Here is a 20583-nt window from a genome sequence, read left to right on the forward strand (position 1 = left end):
GCCAATCTACAGACAACAGGTTGTGATGAAGGAAAGTGCAGTGCTTATTGCAGAGCACCAAGCAAGGAGTCCAGGCAGCTAATGCTTAATAGACCCGAACTTCCTGATGGCTTTCAGGAAAAGGTCTTTAAAGATAGGGTGATGGAGGGGAGTTGTGGGGTGCATGCTCAACTCATGGACATTCTTCTGATTGGTTGGTAGTGAGGTAATTGGGAGTCAACATCATCAACCTTCTGGTTCCCAAATGGTCTGGGGTCTATGTGCTTGTGGGCAGCAGAAGTTAATCCCCACCTGGTGGGGATTTCATTATCTGCAAAATAGGTCAAAGGATATGGCTCAGAATATTAGCTATAGCCCTTGAGGAGGAACTAAAGGCCCTTGACTTTGTTTAATGGCTACTATTATTATTTTGTCTTGCTTGAGTGTTTTCCTTTCTTTATGCATTTTCTCACTTCTTTGATTAAATTTATTCTTTGGAACTCAGGGAAGACCTAAGAGGCTAAAGTTTTCCTACAGATGAGAGGCAGGTGGAGGACATGCCAGGGAGAGTGTGTGTGTGGGGGTGAGGGGGTCTGTCCTCAAAAGGCCCCATAGGGTCCTGTTCAGTTACATTGGGTATATGTCATTTTTACAAAGATTTCAGGGGCACAAAGCTTAAAATGATTATGCAAAGCACAGTTAAAGTAATAAGACAAGTTCAGTTTGCATGATGGTTCTGCACCAGGAGCCTAAATCTGAAAGTAATGCTAAATAGGTTAAAAAAAGAGGGTGGGGGTGATCAGGTGAAATTTGTGTAACCAGTGGACTAGTTCCCTGATCTTGTATAATTGAGTTTTTGTCTCTCCAGAGGCATTTAACTATGTGTAACTGGTGGTATTTGCTATTGAAAAAAATGCCTTCTTGTTCAGCAAGTAGGTAATCAAGGGCTATGCGATTTTCCAAAACTATTGGTACTTTAGCTAATGAGTCAAGTGATCCTTGTTAGGTTGCTATTGCTTTGGCTGTGGAATTGACTAGCTCTCCTAATGTTCGGAAAGATTTTTAATCATGCATTCACTGGAACTTATTCCGACCCAGAGGAGAAAGGCTCTCCCTTTGGAGGCAAACTCAGAGTCAGGTAGGCCTCCTGGAAGTTCTCTTTTAAGGAGGCTTAATGGAGTGGGCCAATGGAAGGCTTCAAACATCTTAATCTGTAGCTGATGCCAAGGGGTTGCCGAGTGAAATTAGCAGTAGCACTTGGGACAAGCGAAAAAATTTGTTACCGGATGGACTAAAGGGTCACCATTGTCATGAATGGATTGAAGTTTCTGGTGGCAAACACAACAATTAGGTAAGTGTCCCCCTTTTGTAACAGATTGAAAATGCAGATAAGAGCACTGTCTTTCCAAGAAGAGGGAGAGGATAAGGCAAGAAGTAATAGAGGAAAAAGGTACACAGGCCTGGTCCAGTCATTTTGGGAAGAAAGATGTGTCCTTCAGCAGTTTCCTTCAATTCCTGATCAGTTTGATTCAGCAGTCTCCAGTGCTTTTTATAGGATGGGATGCCAGGTGGAATCTTCTTTAGCGGTGAGATGTTTACCCAAGGTTTGAGTCTCTTTGATGTTTTGTTGCATCTGGGTAGTGAGGGGGACCTTGGTGCAGTCCTTTCCAAGGAAATTCAAAGGCAACCTTTGTTCTTATTGATTCCAAATCAGAAGGGTTGGAGAAAATTGGAAACATTAGTTTGGAGATTTGTAGTCAGATATTAGGGAAACAAGACTTTAGGATCCTGTCCAGCTTATAGATATATAACAAAACCTTAAAGAAAATTAACAAGACAAGAATCTAATATCTACAAAGGTGCAAACATAATTTCTCTCTCCATAACTATCCCCCTTTTATCAAAAGTAATCATAGTAAAACTAATTTGTTTGTATTAAATTTGGCTTGATTATTTACATAAATGCAGTAAGAATAGTGATTGACCATATAAACTCTTTTTAAGGTTACTTTGCTGGAAACTTACAAGCAAGGTACCAGGCTTATTTTTCCAAGAAGTTCCTTAAAATTGGTCATATCTGAGTCTATGTAGCTCTCAAATATTACATTCCAGTCAAAGCCTTGGCAATGTAGTCAGTATTTCCAATTGTATCCTATTATAAGAAGAACAGGTTCTCACTGAATTCAAGTAAATAACTAACTGTACTGTCAGGAAAAAATATTTAAGAGCTTCCGAATTCTGGAAGGATCAGGTAGGAAAAGATAAATATTTCATCTTTGTTTACAATTGCTGTAAGTCACAGATGCTTAAGAGAAAACGTTTCCTTAAATCTGGAAAAGTAAACATTAGGGGACTAACATAAGAAGTCATAAAAATTATAATCATCCTCAAAAAGACTTCATTCAGAAAAGTAAAACATTAGGGAACTAGCGTAAAAAATCATAAAAATTATAATCATCCTCATTTGTTCATTCAGCCTCCTGTAAATCTTGTTGATCTTGATCTTGGGTTAGCAGCTTTATGAATCAATCAATTTTCCATTAAAGTTTTAGAAACTTTTACCCAGTTCAGTGTTATGAACTTAAAGTTATCAGAAACCTGCATTCTAGAGCAGTGGTCCCCAACCTTTTTGGCACCAGGGACTGGTTTTGTGGAAGACAATTTTTTTCTCATGGACCAGGGTTGGGTGGGGAGGATGCTTCAGGCGGTAACGTGAGCAATGGGGAGCGGCAGATGAAGTTTCGCAGGCTCCCCTGCCGCTCACCTCCCACTGTGCAGCCTGGGGGGGTTGGGGACCCCTGTTCTAGAGTATTTGTTAGGGTCTTTTCCAGGAATCTCCTTGAAGACGAAGCATTTTTATAGGAATATTCTTGTAAAGCATCAGAGTAAAACAGTAACTCTCTGTGAATGACAAAAGACTTAAATGTCTGTTATTAAAGATCCAATAAGAGTCCATTATTATGGAATTGACATGGGAATTTGGTAAGTTCTATGACACACATTTTAAGATAATAACTAGAATTATGAATGATAATACACCAGAACATATCAAGATTTCTAGGAATGTCATAATTTCTGAAACATTTATGACATATACAGATGCAATGTAAAGAAGGCTTAGTATTATTTATTTGACAATGCTTCCCATGTAATTTCCCAAATAAGCCTAATTAGTTTAATATCTCCTTTTTAATAAAGAGAGAGAACAGATCCTTCAAGATGCTCCAGAGGCCCTCCAAAAAAATCCCAAAGTTAGTTTAAGGTCAAAAAGACTTCATTTATAGTTTGATTCTTGGGAAGTTTTTAAAAAATATCAAAAATTTTGGACATGACTAAATTGGATCACAGATCATTATAAAATAATATTTATTCATTTAACTAAAGTGGCAAAAAGATTTCAAAGGTTAGAGCATTGTTGCTGGGGCAGGGAGGAATCTGCCTTCTTTTTTTAAAAAGTAGGAGATAAAATTCCTGTGTGAAAAATGTCTTCCCTTATCCCAGAAGAAGAGTAATATTCTTATCTTCCTTGTTCCTCTGGTTATGCAATCTGCTAGGAATGGTACCTGCACGACAGCTACCCCGTTGGGGCTTCCTGACTCCACTTAAAATGAGCCTAATTTATTTTCACAGTATACTTGGGAATCTAGCGACAACTGAAACACTAAACACTACAGAAAGGACCTGGGCTCTGGACTCAGACCATCTAGGTACCAATTCATCCCTCACTGGAGGAAGTTCACTAACTTTTAAACCCTGTAAAATAAGGATAAGATAGTATTACCTACCTCATATGGTTGTGGGAATTAAAAGTGTATTATAGTATTCGGCATATATTGTATGACATGGGCAATTCATTCCTTCTCTCTGAACTTCTGTTACTAATATGTAAAATGAGAAGGTATAGGACTCTACGTGTTCTCTACATTTTCAGGCCTAATGTCCTCTACATTACTGCTTTACTTTCGAGTTTGCCTGTTCCCATCTCTGTTCTTACTTCCAGAGCTTTACTTTCCAAATTATAAATCTATAGTACGTTTCAATTTCATCCCATTTGTATTTTGAAATTGCACCCTTTGTATTTTGTACACACTATCTCATCCCTTAATAAAAACAAATTAAAAATTATTTAAATATGAACATTTTCAGAGACTGAAACGTGCAGATGGCAGACACCAAATCACTGATATACGTCGCTTCCGCCAGAGCGCTGCCGGGAGTTGTAGTCTGACGCACAGGCACACACCTCCCCGCCTCTCCAGTTTGAAAAGCGGGAGGACGGGCGGGTGGGCGGGGCGTTGAGGCTGAAGCGCGCTCGAAGCCCCGCCCCCGCCCCTTTCCGCTCGCCCGGTTCGCCCTGGAGGGGCGCGCCCGGCCGTGGAAGGGGCGTGGTCTTTCCCTGAGGGGCGGTGCTGCCGAGGCCGGCGTCCTCCGGGAGGTCCTGATTCCCCCCGCGCCGAGGGCGGCGGGAGCGCGGGGCGGGCCTGGCGGGAGGGTGGCGACCCTGCAGGCGGGGCGGGGGCGGGTTGGCTCTGGCTCCTTCTTCCTCCGCATGTGGCTGGCGGCCGCAGAGCAGTTCAGTTCGCGCACTCCTGCCCGCCCGCGTCCCCTTCGGACTCTCCTCGCGTCTCTGGAGCCATGGCGTTCGCAGAGACCAACCCGGCGGCATCCTCCTTGCCCAACGGCGACTGCGGCCGCCCCAGGGCGCGGCCCGGAGGGAACCGGGTGACGGTGGTGCTCGGCGCGCAGTGGGGCGACGAAGGCAAGGGGAAGGTGGTGGATCTGCTGGCGCAGGACGCAGACATCGTGTGCCGCTGCCAGGTGAGGCGGCCGGGCTCTGATGGGAAGCCGGCCCCTGAGCTCGGGCCCAGAACTCGCATTCACCGTCCAAAATAAGGTGTCACCTTGAGGTTCTTTCCTTTTATTATGAGCTGCGGCGACGTGGAGAAATGGCGGGAGGTCGGAGACCCCTGCCCTGGGGCCTTGGGCTGAGGGCTCGGGGTGGCCCAGGAGGAAGATGCGGCTTGACGGGGAGCCTTTGAGATGCGCGATGCCTGGGGAGTTGCAGTTCTCGGTCTGGGGACAAGTGCTCAAACCCAGGACTGAGGCCGGGGTGGAGGTGGGTTACTGTTCGAATTTGAGGAGCTACCGCCCGAGGCCTGCTGGCGACTCCGGGCGGAGACCCTACGGGGCCGCAAAACCTTCCCCATCATCACCCATCCGCTCAGGGAGACCAAGTGGGCCGAAACGCCCTGAAATCCAGACTCACCACTTCCCCACCTGCAGGCCCCGAGCTTGCAGAGCTTTGCCACCTCCGGGCCACTTTGTTGACATGAGAACCCACCTCCGGGGCTTAGGGCTGTTTGATGACTGTTTAGTGTCCCCGGTTTTTTTACTCGGTACCCGGTATACTAAGGGGAGATTAATTTTACATGTTGGTCCCAGAGGTGGGAATCCCACCCAGCTCTTTTACGATTGAGGCAAGTGAAATACACGAGTGTCAAATCTAGTATTTAGAAATATTTACAGTGTTACGCTCACATCTAGAGTGAACTTTCGGGAAATGGAATGATAAGGTACTTCCTACCGGGAGACACGTGGTTTTCACTGTAAGCTTTCTTCCTATTTGTCGTTTGCTTTGAAGCAGCCTAGAGGCTAGGCCTTTGTAAAGGCTCTTAGATAACTGTTACCAATTTTAAAATTCGAAATAGTTGAGCAATAACTACTTTCAAAACGAATGGTAGTGTAATATCTGAAGTTAACCACTGCCTGTTTAGGTTGCAAGAATGTTTCTTCTTCATGAACTTACCTGGCACAATATGATGATGCTGTGTACATTCTAACAAGTTCATAGGCCCACTTGATTGGAAGTTTTCTACCTAAAATTGAGTACCATTTGAGCATGGAGAAAAGGTAATCGTAGGCACATCAAAAGTTAAATAAAAATCTTGTTTTTTGCGTGCAAAAATCCATCCTGCCCGTTCCTTGGTTAAGACAGCTGTTGCACCAGTTGCCTCTTAGTATTACCACTAGCACCACCACCAGCACCTCCCTTCCAGCCTTCTATTCCTCCACCCCTCTGGCAACACGCATACCTTACTTAATAACACCCCTAAAGGGGTTGCCTCACACTGCCTTAGGAGCTGCTCCAGAAGGCTGGCCTTCACCTTCCTTTTGTCTTAAAATCAGATCTGGCTGTGCTGTGGGGAAAGAAGTATGAAAATATACCTAACTCTTTCTGGGTAGGAGGGGAGAGAGGCTGAGACCTGTTTATTTACTTCACTGTCATTTCTGACATCTTCCTTACACAGAAATAGTAGTGCTCGGAATCAGCTACATTATGGCTTGTAAGAAGGTTTTGGGAATGTGACCATTTTGCCTTTATTCTGGAAGATCCTCAGTTTTAACATCCCTTTGAAACGTAGTAGAATTAGTTTGTTGATTGGAGAAGGTGCTACTGTGTTACTGTAAAAAGTAATCTTGAAGGAGGTCATGGACCAATCTGATCTGATGCCCTTGGAAAGTCTAGAGAGAAGTGACGGAGAAGGAGCCAAGTTTGGCTTTAAAATGTTAGCTGAGGGCTTCCCTGGTGGCGCAGTAGTTGAGAGTCCGTCTGCCGATGCAGGGGACACGGGTTCGTGCCCCGGTCTGGGAAGATCCCACATGCCGCGGAGCGGCTGGGCCCGTGAGCCATGGCCGCTGAGCCTGCGTGTCCGGAGCCTGTGCTCCGCAACGGGAGAGACCGCAACAGTGAGAGGCCCGCGCGCCGCAAAACAAACAAACAAACAAACAAACAAACAAAATGTTAGCTGAAGTTAGAGAAGAAACATATGAGCAGACTTGTTAGGCAGACTTTACTCACCGGGAAAGTTTTGACTTACTACCTTCCTTATATAATTTAAAAAGTGTTGTATTCTTCTAGTGCCTTTTAAGAGCTCATCATTAGAAGGATTCTTACGTCTTGTTAGTGCAGGCAGATAAGTAATGAATAGACTTAAGAATATCCCTTGTGATTCACCTTGGTAACTTTATATCATCTGGTCAGTCCTAGTAAGCTGACATCTACTTAGTGAAGTTCTCCTGACTTATAAAATTGATGGTTATGGAATGTTGAAATTCTTAATAAGTATGTATAGAGAGCTGGGAAAAGTCAACTTTAGGAAAAACATTTTGAGCTTGAATTGCCATGTTTGATGATTCAAATTTTGTGTATTATTGAAAATAATATGCACTTTGTTAGAGTTTAAGCAGTATATTTTTGTCATATTCATGCCATAATCTCAGGTTTTATACAGTCTTTCTCCAGAAGTGGTATACACATAATGTATCTCTAATGGAATCATAAAATAAGGAATTTTTTCCAGTAAAAATACAGTTTTTTTAAAAAGAAAAGCTGACACTGCATTTAACTATATATTTTAATATTTAAAATGCCTGTTTGGAAAGAATATAAGCAAAACTAGTGGCATTTTCATCATCATAGCACTTAAGACCTGTATTTTAGATTCAAGATTTATAGGAAGTTACTTATAACTTGTTAGATACACTAGATCCTTAAATAAGTGTGTAGGGCTTGCATGAAAGGATGACTTAATTTTAAATCGATAGGTCTTTTAAGAAAAAGAGAAGAATTAAGTATAGGACCAATTCCTGGCACAGTTCATTCATCCAACAATCACATAATGAATATCTACAGGGGACCACTTAGCCCCAGAGTTAAAAGCTGAAAAAGGCAGGGCTTGTGCCCACAGGGAGCTTATAGTCTAGTGGACAACTGTTTCTTAAACAAGTATTTCCCAGGGTGGGGATAGAGAAGGGGATTAGTACAGGTTTTTCCGAAGGGTTAAAGTATGGGAATAGGAAGCCTCCTTCCTGGCAACACAAAAATAGTTTTATTAGGAGAATATTACTGGGTTTTTTTCTCCCCAGATACTCTCAAAGTAAACTACTATTCTTTATTTTCTTTATTTTGTTGAGTAGAAACTACAGAGATTTTAACTATTGTACTTTATACCAGACCTTAAGCCTGGGCTTATTTATTGTTCTGGAGAAAGTAAAGCTTGGTAGTCTCAGCTACAACTACAGGCATGAAGTTGCCTGTAATCAGGAATAGGTAGAAGAGTATTTCTTTGTGTTTTTTCCCCAGGGCTTTAAAGTTAATATAAAGAGAAAATCTTAACTAAAATTAATTACAAAGGGAAAGTATATCCTGTCACTTGCTATATAAAGTTGGCCATAAAAGTAAACACAATGAAAAAAAATGTTAATTTATAGCTAGATGCTGGTATTTGCTGAAGGCTCTGAAACCAGCTATTAGCAAGTGATAGAGAAATGTAAAAGACATACCACCCGCAACTGAGGCGTTCTCCTTGAAATAATCAGAAAGGTTGAAAGATAATTTAAAAGAGAATAATTTCAGTGTTTTTTAATGCCTTGACCTTATACAGCTAAAATTATCTTCTAAACCACTTCCCATAATTTTGAAGATGGTGGAGAATTAGCATTTAAGGTAAGCCATTCTTCCAGTGTTATAACAATTGCTATTTCTGTGTCTCCTATCAGGATTGTTTTTTATGTGTAGTATTTCCCAAGTGCCTACATAAGTGTATACCAGAGTGTGGTGTACTTGGTTAACTCCTGCTTTCTCGAATTACTGTGTTTTCCCTACTAGAATGTACGTTTTCTCAAAAAGAGGACTTGTTCCTTTTTTGTTTTCTTCCATAGCATCCAGTACTGTGTGAGGCAGAGAGGAAGTAAATACTCAACAAATATTTATTGGGTGACCTGGATCACCCTTAGAAATTTCTGTGAATTCAGTAGTTTAGCCCTTTCCTGTATTATTTTAATATACCCCTAGACAATTTAATTGACTATTGGCATGAGTTTAACGTGGAATCCCCAACTTTCCTTGGATTAACATTTGTTAAGTAGTATTTTTAGCTAGTATTTTTCACGTACCATTATGTTCAAAGGCTTTACTAGTTTATTTTAGACTTATTTCTTGTATCTATGAGAAAATAGATAACTGATAATTGTATCATTTTTGTGTATTTCCTCAGCAAATTTCAGTTGAATGCTCTGTGATTCTAGTAAATAGTTTTTCCTTGTTGAGGGCAGTAGATCTCAAAGTTTGGTCGATGAGGATGTCTCAAGTTGTTCACTATTTAAACTTATTGTATTAGTGTATATAATATACCATTATCTCTATTTTTGAGGCATGTATTTTTTAAATTATATGAGGTTATCTCAGTATCAGATCAATATTATTCTGTTTCTTTAATTTTGGTGAGAACGGGTGGATTAGTTCGTTAGTTTTAAGTATCTCTAGGAAAAACTTTTGCCTAGAACAAATCTAGAGTGAACTGGTGAATTGATAATATAGTTAATAGCTTACTTACTGTAACTGAATACAAATCTACTTATAGTATCTTTTGGGGACTAGGTCAGATTTTGATTAATGTGGTTGAGCTACATACCAATAAGTGAAGACTGGTGATATTAGTATACTTTTATCTAACGTCAAAGGGATATTGAGGTATTCAGTATTATCTGGGGAAAGCAATTGAAAAGAACAGTAAGTATGTATAGCACAGGGAAGTATACTCAATATTTTGTAATAACCTATAAGGGGAAAAGGAATCTGAAAAAAATATATATATGTATGGGACTTCCCCGGTGTCACAGTGGTTAAGAATCCGCCTGCCAATGCAGGGGACATGGGTTCGATCCCTGGTCTGGGAAGATCCTACAAGCCACGGAGCAACTAAGCCTGTGTGCCACAACTACTGAGCCTGCTCTCTGGAGCCCACGAGCCACAACTACTGAAGCCCGTTCGCCTAGAGAATGTGTTCCGCAACAAGAGAAGCCACCGCAATGAGAAGGCTGCGTACCGCACCGAAGAGTAGCCCCCCCTTACCGCAACTAGACAGAGCCCGTGTGCAGCAATGAAGACCCAATGCAGCGAAAAGTAAATAAGTAAATATTTATTTAAAAAAATATATATGTATGTATAACTGAATTACTTTGCTGTACACCTGAAACTAACACAACACTGTAAATCAACTATACTTCAGTCAAGAAAGAAAGAAAGAAAGAAAGAACGAAAGAAAGAAAGAAAGAGAAAAAGAAAGAAAGAAAGAAAGAAAGAAAAGAACAGTAAATAGAGGACAGTTCCCATGGCTACTCTGGCTCCAAGACGGAATGGTTCTTTACATTGGACCAACTTTTAATTATATTTAATTCAATATAATAAAATTCCTCTTTAAAAAATAAGAGGTCCCATGAAATTTTTAAAAATGGGATTTTTGTGTCAAGCTTTTAAACACCCTTTTAAAGGAAGAATTTTATTCATGAGAGAAAACTTTTTTGACTTGAAATCTGCAGTTCAATTTCAATGTGTTTTAAGAAAATACCTCCATAAATGTAATGATTAAGTGAATTTTTATCAAGCATTTAGAGAGCTGCACAACATTATTGGTTTATGCATTTTTTGCTTGCATGTCTGATCTTCCTGACTATGACCCTGGTCATCTCTGACCGTTGTTTAGTAAGTGTGTATATTAGAGTTTGGTACCTAGAGTCTAGAGCTTCTTAATTAGGAACCTGAGATCCTCCAAGGCCATGCCTCATTCCATTTTCATTGTGAGAAGTTGTTTTATAATGGTAATTTAAGGTACAAAATACAAGGTACTTGAGATTTTTATCATTTGTGTGACATTTATCTGTGTATGAAACTGGAAGGTAACCATAATACTGTAAGGTAAAGTAGATACTGTAAGCCTTTAAGAGATAACTGAGCAGTATACTTGGATGTCTTTGCTAAAAAGAAATTCAGATACCCTGTATATGTTTTCCTATCTAGTGTGTCTGGTTACTGTTGAATAGTTTAATTTGATCAACTTACTGCTAGTAACTTAAACCTGCTCTACTTTGAAATCATAAGCTAATTGCAATTATATGAATGTTTTTATAAAAGAACAGTCATCCTTGTTTATAATTGCTTTATTGCTGTAGATTGCTGTTTTAGTTTTGGCAAATAGTGAAGTGTTTCATCAGGAAAGGGACACAGACCTTTCAGTGTTTACCAAGAAAAACAGCACAGGTAATAAGCACCAACTCAAAAGATTGTTAGGTTTCTAAGAAGCTTGAAGACTAGGTAGGAAGTGGGAATACTTTCTTGATTGCTGGAATAGTTCAAAGTCATGGAGTCTGAGGCATTGCTGTGCTCTGCTGTAATCCACAGTGTTTACTCTGACTTCTTGATTGATGTTCATTTGGAGCTCTGTGATTACTGTACAGTGTTCATGTATTCAGAGCAAAAAGAAGACAAAGAGAAGAGAAGACAGATACTATTTTAGAGGCCTAAGTGGCCTGAGAAATGCCTCTTGGCTATGTGCATGAAATTGTTAGCCCACAACACTATTGCTAAAAAGAGACATCATTGTTTCGGGTTGTAACACTGCCTTCATCTCCTCTCCCAGCAGAAACTCACTTAGTTGCCCGAGTGATTTGGGGAAGAGGAAGACCTAGGAGCAAACTAAGAAGTTAATATTCGGGAGTCACTTTTGCAGACTAATGTCATTTTGTTCCTGTTTAAATTTCTTTTTTACTTTTCTTTTCTTTTTCTTTTTTTTTTTTTAAATCTCTCCTGGACCTTCTTAATTAGAAACTTACACATATCAACATTTCCTGATCCAAACTTTTATTCTAGAGCTGGTCTTGACAGCCTCTGGTTCTGAGGAGTGGTGGAAAGAAACTTTAAAACACTTGTCTTCTGACTTTCTTAAGTTTAAAATTAAATTGGGGGGGAAAAAAGTACACATGGAAACAATATAAAAGAATTAAATACTATTATTTTGAAATATACTGTCTAAAACCCCAAGAAACAAACAAACCAGTGGAGCCCAAAAGTGGTTTCATATTGTGTGGCAAGTCTCTGAGGAAAAACATAAGTCTGTAATGCCTTATATGATATTTAAGAGAACAGTTACAAAATAACTAAATACTAAATAATATTGTATCATCCCTGTATCCTGCAGTACCATGTTTTAGAGGTTTGTTCTTGACAGCATAAATATTAAAATTTAGAAGTTAATCATTTTTTAATTGAAGTATAGTTGATTTACAGTTAGTTTCAGGTGTACATAAGTTAATCATTTTATATTCAGTTATTACTAGCACAAGATGTGAACTTAGAGAGCCAGCTGTATACATACCATGTTGCAATGAGTTTGTTTTGTGAATCATTTGGATTCTTTGTCTGCAAGCAATGGAAAGAGATTGTCTTAAGCAAAATGCCAATATGTTTAAAGGAAGACCAAGATGGCTAAACCTTAAAGTGGCCTGAGACAAAGGCAGACAGCTTCTGGGATCTCAGCAGCCAGAACTGGCAGCCTTTACCTTTAGGATGCTCCCTTAGGTGATAGCCATCTCTGACTTTGAAAATCAAATTCCCAAGAGAGAGGAGCTTGATTGGCTCAAGCTTGGATCAGGTTTCCCTGTCTGGATCAATTACTGTGGCCAGAGGGGATGATTACTATGATTTACAAAGTAAGGGGTGAGGGGGTAGGGAAGCAGAGGGTCTGAACATACAAAAGGTATAGCTGACCTACAGTTAATTTCATATGGGAAAATTAAGAAATGAGGAAACATTAATTCAGGGTGATTCTCATTTGTAAACTATTTTCTAATATCACTGTAGACCTCTAGTGCTTTTCTAGAGGGAAGAATGTTTGGTGTTAAATAGGTTATTATTATTTTAACTATAATTAAAATAATGAGCGTTAGCTGTATTGGTTTTTAAAAACTAAGAGTATATACAAGAAACTTTGCTCTTCATCTTTGAGAACACAGAATTTTAGTTCTGCTCCCCCCGCCCCCATCATAATGTTCTAATTTATTTCAATGAGATACAGTTTTTTCCTGGTCATTAGGAAGCTTATTTGATATTTACATTCAATCTTAATGTAAGAATAAGGTCAAAGAAAATAGGTAAAATAAACACCAAATTAGGGGATGTTTTTGTGATTGTGGTGAGTGCTGATTGGATGACTGGATTTCTTTTTTTTGATATATTCTTTACTTTAATACTATTAATTTGCATTTATTCTTTTTTGGGAGGCTATAGAATGGCTTTATTGTCTCAGACTTGTAGAGTTTTGTTTCCTAAAATTAATCAGTCCATATCAAATAAGTACTAACAATGTCATAGAACTTTATTGGTCACTGCGGGGGAAGCAAAGAAGTAGTGAGTCCTTGTACTTAAAGATCATCTCACATCTATCCCCACTGAATTTTACATTTGTTCTTGTTATTTAATATAAGAAAAAATATCATATAAGGCATTATAAACTTAGGTTTTTCCTCAAAGAGACTTGCCACACACTATGCAGCCACTTTTTTGGGCTCCACTGGTTGGTTTGTTTCTTGGGGTTTTAGATGGGATATTTTAAAATTAAAAATGTTCAAAAATTAAGACATCTGAGATTCATTAAGAAATATTTTCTCTATTGATAATAATTGATCTGGAAAACAACATTAATTACTATTCCACAGCTCCTTGTTTGTATAGCAATTAAGTGAACATATTTGTTTTTTTAGTTAGGTAGTATAAAATATACAGCTATGATAATTAGAGATATTTGTTAAATGCTGCATGAATGACTGGGATTATAAGTGTTATGGGAATTTAGCAAAGCAGCAAGAGGTAGTTACATATAACTATTAGTATGTGATTAATATTGTATCTGGGAGGATAGTTTACCAAATTTGCTTTGGGGAGTCTGTTAAAAGTATCAGTAGAAATAAGGATATATTTAGCTCCCATCATTTATCTGGCCTTCCCAGTGCTACTTAGGAGAATTGTTAAGCGTAATTAAACAGGTATGTCCTTGCTACTTATCTTGGTACATACTACATAGAGTTGCCCATGTGAGAAGCATTCCATCACAAATGTGGGAGCCTGCAGTTCAGAGTACAGTTGGCCCTCCATATCCCTGGGATCTGCATCCAAGGATTCAACCAACCACCAATCGAAAATATTCGAAAAAAAATTCCAGAAAGTTCCAAAACGCAAAACTTGAATTTGCCATGCTGGCGACTATTTACATAGCATTTACGTTGTATTAGGTATTATAAGTAATCTAGAGATGATTTAAAGTATATTTGAGGATGCACGTAGCTTGTATGCAAATACCACACTACTTTATACAAGGGATTTAAACATTTCTGGATTTTGGTATCTGTGGGAGTCCTGGAACCAGTCTCCTGTGGATATGGAGGGAGGACTGTATCTGCCCTTGTAACTTCGTAGTGGGTATTTGTGGTTGGGTGAGGCTGGCAGTGGTGGTCCTGTTGAAACTTCTTTGTTTTGCTCTCTGCTAATAACATGTGACCTTTCCATGGACCTCTGTTTCAGGACACTTTTCCTGAGCTCCCAAGAAGAATTTTGTATATTCCACACAATTTATAAGTATTTTAGGTTAGCGTCCAAGTAGGCACTTCAAATTTGAAGCTTCATCAGGGGCTTTTGGTGAAATGACCCTATACTCAAACTTATTTTATATATGTAGATTTAATTTGTCAAGAAATTCCTTGTGAGTAGCTCCTCAGTTCACCTCAGGACTGTTTTCTGCACAGTGAGTGTTTCAAGATTAGAAGCTATTATACCCCAACTCCCTCTTAGGGCACTAGTGACTGAATATACTAATAAGCACTTACATTTTCTCCCCTAACTCCTTAAAAGGAAAATTTTAGGGTTATTCTTGGGTTTATTTAACCATATTTTCCTACTCAGTCAAACAATATAAATGGGATTTAAACCATATAGTAATCCTTAATAAGGCACTGGTTATTGAAAAATCTTGGGCATTGTTTGAGTGAGCAAGCTGTACACTAAAGTGTGATTTCAAGCCTTCTGCAGCTGAACTTTTCCAGCCTGAACCACCACCTGTATGTAAACTTGGAAGGACTCTAAGAATTAAAGCAATTTATCGCCCTCAAGTCATTTATCGCCAATCACAACCACCTGCCTCAAACAAACAAACATATCAGCCACTATCTTTCCATCATTACTTCCTGTCTTGGCAAGATATTATCTAAGAGAGTAGTAGGCTTTGTTACACACAAAAACAACCGAGTTAATAATTATTTCACCAAATGACTAGTATATCTGTAAAAATAACTTTGTGTAAATTATTTCACCAAATGATTAGTATATCTATAAAAATAACTGTGTAAAGGAGACTTACTTTAAAGGTCTACATCAAAATTACAGAGTAGATTGTTTTTTATATTAAGCAAATGATGGATTAAAAAGAAAACTGGTTCTGCTTAAATAATAATGCTTTATTGGTTGTTGGTCTCAAAGTCACCAATACTATTAACAATTTAATACAAATTCATTAAATTTAGTGTTTTATAACAATTTAGAGTAAATAGTTATAATAACAAATTAACACTTTCCTAGGATTTGAGGAAATTTTAGTGAGCTTCATACTCTGAAAAGATTTTTCCTGAAAAGTTGGGGGACGTTTCCTAAATCATAAAAAGTTGTGATAAAAAGGCTAATATTGGTATGAGGGATAGAGTAAAAGGAAAACCGTAAAAACCAAGTAAGAATTGTCCTGTGAGTTATTTAAAAAAGACTAAGTTAAGATCAATATATTCTATGTTTTAAGATTCTGTCAGGATTGGTGATAAACCTGCCAAGTGTGAAATAATAGTAAAGTGTGTACCAGGAAGTGTATTGCAACATTGTTAATAATGACAAAAGGTTGGAAACAATCTGAATGTCTTTCTTTGGGACCAGTTTAATAAATTATGTGTCCATATAAAAAGGAATGTAGTGCAGCTGTTCAAAGGATGAGATGTTCTGTTCACAAGGTTATGGAATGAGCTCCAAGATTTGTTAAGTAAAAAAGCAAGCTGCCCAGGTGTGTATCTTTCCTACCATTTGTATAGGTGGAATAAAACAATGTATAAATGTGTTTGTATATGCAAAATTACTTAGGGAAGGACACAGAAAGCTGGTGGTAACAGCAGCCTTGTAGCAGGGAAGGGGAGGGTAGAGTATGGTAAGAACTTCACTTTTTATTGTGCATCCTTCTGTGCCTTTTGTATCATATGCAGATGTTGCCTACAAAAAATAAATAGTAAAAAATATTCACCTGTTGCCTTGATGGTATCAAGTGAAGGAGGTATTGCTTAACACTACCACTTCTGTCCTTCCTGTGTCTTGTTATCTACCTGTTATCTTGTGGACTATAGGCCACCACCACCAAGTCTTTTTTTTTTTTTTTTTTTAATTTACACGACATACACTAGTCTTTAAGCAAGGAATTCTTTGCTCTGTACAGTGCAAAACACAGTGTAAATAAGTATTTGCTTTTTTGAAGATTTTTTTGCAGGACCTATTTTTCTGGCATTTTTGTGAATTCATGATGATGATGGTAAAAGTAAGTAAAATACATTTGTCAAATAGCCTTGTGATCAAGTTAAACTAGTCATCCTCAGGAGATATCGTTTTGATTTTTTTTTTTTTAAATGTCCCACAAAGATGTTGTTAAACCTTTTATTTGTTCAAATATATTCCTAGTTTGTTGTTTATTTTAAAAATTTGTTAGTATTGTGTAGAAGTTTAAACATAATCAGATTGATTTGTGTCTTTTCCCCATGCTTTTTAAACTTAGAAATATTATCTGGTCACTTAATATTCAGTCTCCTTTGTACCTAATTTTTATAATTCAACTTCACATTTTGTTTCATAGAGTGGAAGTTTCACCATGGGTTTATGCTATGATTCTCAGCTTTAGAGGTTCCTTGACCCAGTGTATTACTTTAGCCAGAGATGAGCAGATTCAAGGAATCGGTCACTAACCAAACTCATGAGACTGATTTTAAAATTTAAAAATTATTCTCCAGGATAACCAATATTTGAGGGATTTACTTGGGAGATATCCTCGTTGATAAGTCCATGTAAGAATAATAATTTTAGGTCACAGAGTTGCTTGACACACTCTTAGGACAATGAGAATTATATGAATATTTATGTCAAGTTAGGGTAACTGGATAGATTTTTCTATTTTAAGGATTTTTTAAGATAAATATCATGGAAAATTAATTAGATTGCTACATGTTCCACATAGTGCCAGAAACAGAATAACAAACTAATTGTTCCCTGTACTTTGTTCGCTTTTTTCTCTCTTTTAAAAAGGGATATGGGACTTCCCTGTTGGCACAGTGGTTAAGAATCTGCCTGCCAATTCAGGGGACACAGGTTCGAGCTCTGGTCTGGGAAGATCCCACATTCCGCGGAGCAACTAAGCCTGTGCACCACAACTACTGAGCCTGCGCTCCAGAGCCCACGAGCCACAATTACTGAGCCCACGTGCCACAACTACTGAAGCCGCGCGCCTAAAGCCCATGCTCCGCGACAAGAGAAGCCACCGCAATGAGAAGCTTGCACATCCCAACAAGAGTAGCCCCCGCTCGCCTTAACTAGAGAAAGCCCGCATGCAGCAATGAAGAGAAGACCCAACCCAGCTAAAAAATAATAATAATAAAATAAAATAAAAAGTGATACGTCTTCCTATCTTCCAGAAACCTGAACTCTCCAATTTCCAGATCCTGTTAGGAATAACCATTCAAGTAGGGAAAGGAGAGAGGATAGACAAACTATTGTAAAGCCTGTAAAGAATAAGTATTCACGGCAAATACTTGGGTTGCCTTATTGACATTTTAGCAGGAGATCATTAATTCACTTTGGAAGGAGATATATTCCTTGTCATATTTATTGTCAGGTTCATTTTTCCCAATCTTGTATTTCAGGGAGGAAATAATGCTGGCCATACAGTTGTTGTAGATTCTGTGGAGTATGATTTTCATCTTTTACCTAGTGGAATAATTAATCCTAATGTTACGGCATTCATTGGTAAGTATATAAACTGAATTTAGGGACTTTTTTTCCCCAATTGATAATAGTGTTTATTTTTCATAATCTAAACTTATTTAATCTCTAATCAAATGATTCATTTATTGCTTATTAATCTTGACAGTGGTACCTTCTGGAATATACCTAACTTTGGCTGTTTTACAACTCTTTTAGATCATTTAGCACTAATAACTTTTTTGGAATGATTACTTTGCATTTATTTCTGATCATTGGCAATCTTAATTGTATGACAAAGTGTTAGATCATCAAATGAATTTTCCAAACACTGTGAAGCATAGTGAGAAATACAAGAGGTCTGTGTTTCATTGACTGGTTCTGAACGCTTATAAGATGCAATCTGATATTTTCTCTTCTAATCTTTCATTTTTAAAAATGCTCATCACAACCCAATAAATTGATTTTATGGCCACTAATAGGTTTGAGTCCCCAATTTGAAAGACTGTGATCTGGTTCAGTTTGCCTAAAACTATATAACTAGTTTCTTTCAAAATAATAGTTTCACTTTGTTTCAAAGAAATTTCAAGTTATATTGAGTGTAGTTTTAGTGTTTTGTATTCTGTGTATTATGTTCTATTATGTATTTACATTATACTACCGTTTAAAACTTGGAACCATTTCTGTGGTAACTCCCTGATAAATTAGAATGTCCTCCTAATCAAAGTGCCTCACTCTTCTACTATTCTAGATAAAGGGTTATTGAAGATGTATGGCTATATTATAGATATAGATGTTTAAGTTTGGGATTTGCTTATTTGTGGTTTTTGTTTTTTAGGAAATGGTGTGGTAATTCATCTGCCTGGGTTGTTTGAGGAAGCAGAAAAAAATGTTCAAAAAGGAAAAGGTATGAAAGAATGAGTCTGCTTTGTCTGGCAGCCAGTTTTTTTTTTTTGTTGTTGTTGTTTTTTTAATGAAGTATTATTGGGCTCTCATTCCAGAAAAACTTAACATTTTTGTCTTCTACTTTAACATTGCAGATTATTGTAGGACAAAATTTTTAATGTCAGTTATTAAATTTTATTCATTATCATCAGTGTTCTAAACAAAAGACAAACATAACAAGGTCATTGTATAAGTCCTGATTTTTTACACATTGGTCATCTGCAAACTCTAGGTAGCTAGAATTACTATATGCTGGTGGCAAAACTCTAGGAAATTCACGAGTTCATTTTGTCATTTGTGCTCGTTAGCATCCACTTCTACACAAGCCAAAAATTAGCTTAAGGCAGTCAGAGAGCCACTGTAGCCCATTTTGTGCACTTTTAGTCTCATTTCCTAGAGGGTCTGGAACTCCCTTGGTTACTATAACCTAGGGACAAAAGAGGTTTTTTAGGTCCCTGCCTCCAAAGGAGGGAAATGCTTCTTCTATGCAATGTATCCACTTCCATCTTTAAAAAAAAGACTTGATTTCCTGCCTTTTCTAATCTCTTCTGGATTTTTGGAAGTCTGTTTACATTCACTTAGGCTACCTTGCTAGGGTTTGAGGGGAATGTGGCAATGCAAATGATACACAATTGAGGAAAAGCATTAGTATAGTTCTCCCTTAGCTCATATTTAAAGAATTAAATTCTATTACATCGTTAAAGTTTATTTTTCACGTTTAAAAGTGGCAGTCCATCCTCAAGTGTTCCTAACAACTAAATCTGACTTCACAGAATCCTGTCTTGCTATTATCTCTGTTGTCTTCCCTGCACTTTTACCTGTGTGTTGTGTCTGCCTTTTTAATTGGTCACCTTGAGGTTCCCTTGCTGCTCTCTGCTGTCCTTCATCCCCTTTACAATTTTGCCCTACTCTTTTTCCTTCTGGCCTATCTAACCCAGCTGAATCTACTTTATTGAGTTTCTTTGTAATATTTTGTTATAATATTCCCTAAGCAAACTTTAGAATACGTGTTACATGTCAAAAACAGCTATAGAGCGGGAGGCTTAATAACTTCTTTAATCTGTAAGGAATATTTGTTAAACAAATCTTTGGATATTATCAAAATTAACAATTAATTTTTAATATTCAAATGCTAATTTTGAAAATAGGGCTCAGTGGCTTATCCTTAGAATGCATATAGCCTACTAAGTTAACTCTCTTTAAAGAAGAATATTTAGATTCATTTATTTATTCATTCAACAATCATTTTTCTTGAACATTTATTGGATGACAGACCCCATACTATGAAAATTCATGGCCCCTACTCTCAGGCATTCACACTTAAATGGGGAGACACATGTATCTTCTTATAGTTCAGTGTGATAAGTGCAGTAATTGATAGTACTTTGGAGGAATTAGAACATTTTATTATTTTGTTTAATCACACTTTTTTTTTTTTTTCGGTACGCGGGCCTCTCACTGTTGTGGCCTCTCCCGTTGCGGAGCACAGGCTCCGGATGCGCAGGCTCAGCGTCCATGGCTCACGGGCGTAGCCGCTCCGCGGCATGTGGGATCTTCCCAGACCGGAGCACGAACGCGTGTCCCCTGCGTTGGCAGGCAGACTCTCAACCACTGCACCACCAGGAAAGCCCTAATTACACTTTTTATAATTGTCTTTTGGGAAAGGGTGCCATACCCCAAATTAACTCCTTTTCTCAAAATTCTCCCCTTGCTTTGAACTTCACCCACACTCCCTCACATCCCACCCCCCCCACCTCTCCACACCCCCCCCCAACCCC

General features: G+C 38.3%; 1 protein-coding gene across 1 annotated transcript in view; it reads left to right on the forward strand.

Moving 5' to 3' along the window:
* The first annotated feature begins 4544 nt into the window (after window positions 1-4544).
* Window positions 4545-20583, forward strand: part of ADSS2 (adenylosuccinate synthase 2) — a 40164-nt gene continuing 24125 nt past the window's right edge. The window contains exons 1-3 of the mRNA XM_082675373.1: window positions 4545-4797; window positions 17803-17905; window positions 18699-18767. Of these exons, the coding sequence (XP_082531499.1) occupies window positions 4615-4797; window positions 17803-17905; window positions 18699-18767 (355 nt within the window). The 5' untranslated portion in view covers window positions 4545-4614. The remainder of the gene's footprint in view (window positions 4798-17802; window positions 17906-18698; window positions 18768-20583) is intronic.

This window comes from Grampus griseus, assembly GCF_964374135.1.
Source record: "Grampus griseus genome assembly, chromosome: 1".
In the NCBI taxonomy this organism is placed as follows: Eukaryota; Metazoa; Chordata; class Mammalia; order Artiodactyla; family Delphinidae; genus Grampus; species Grampus griseus.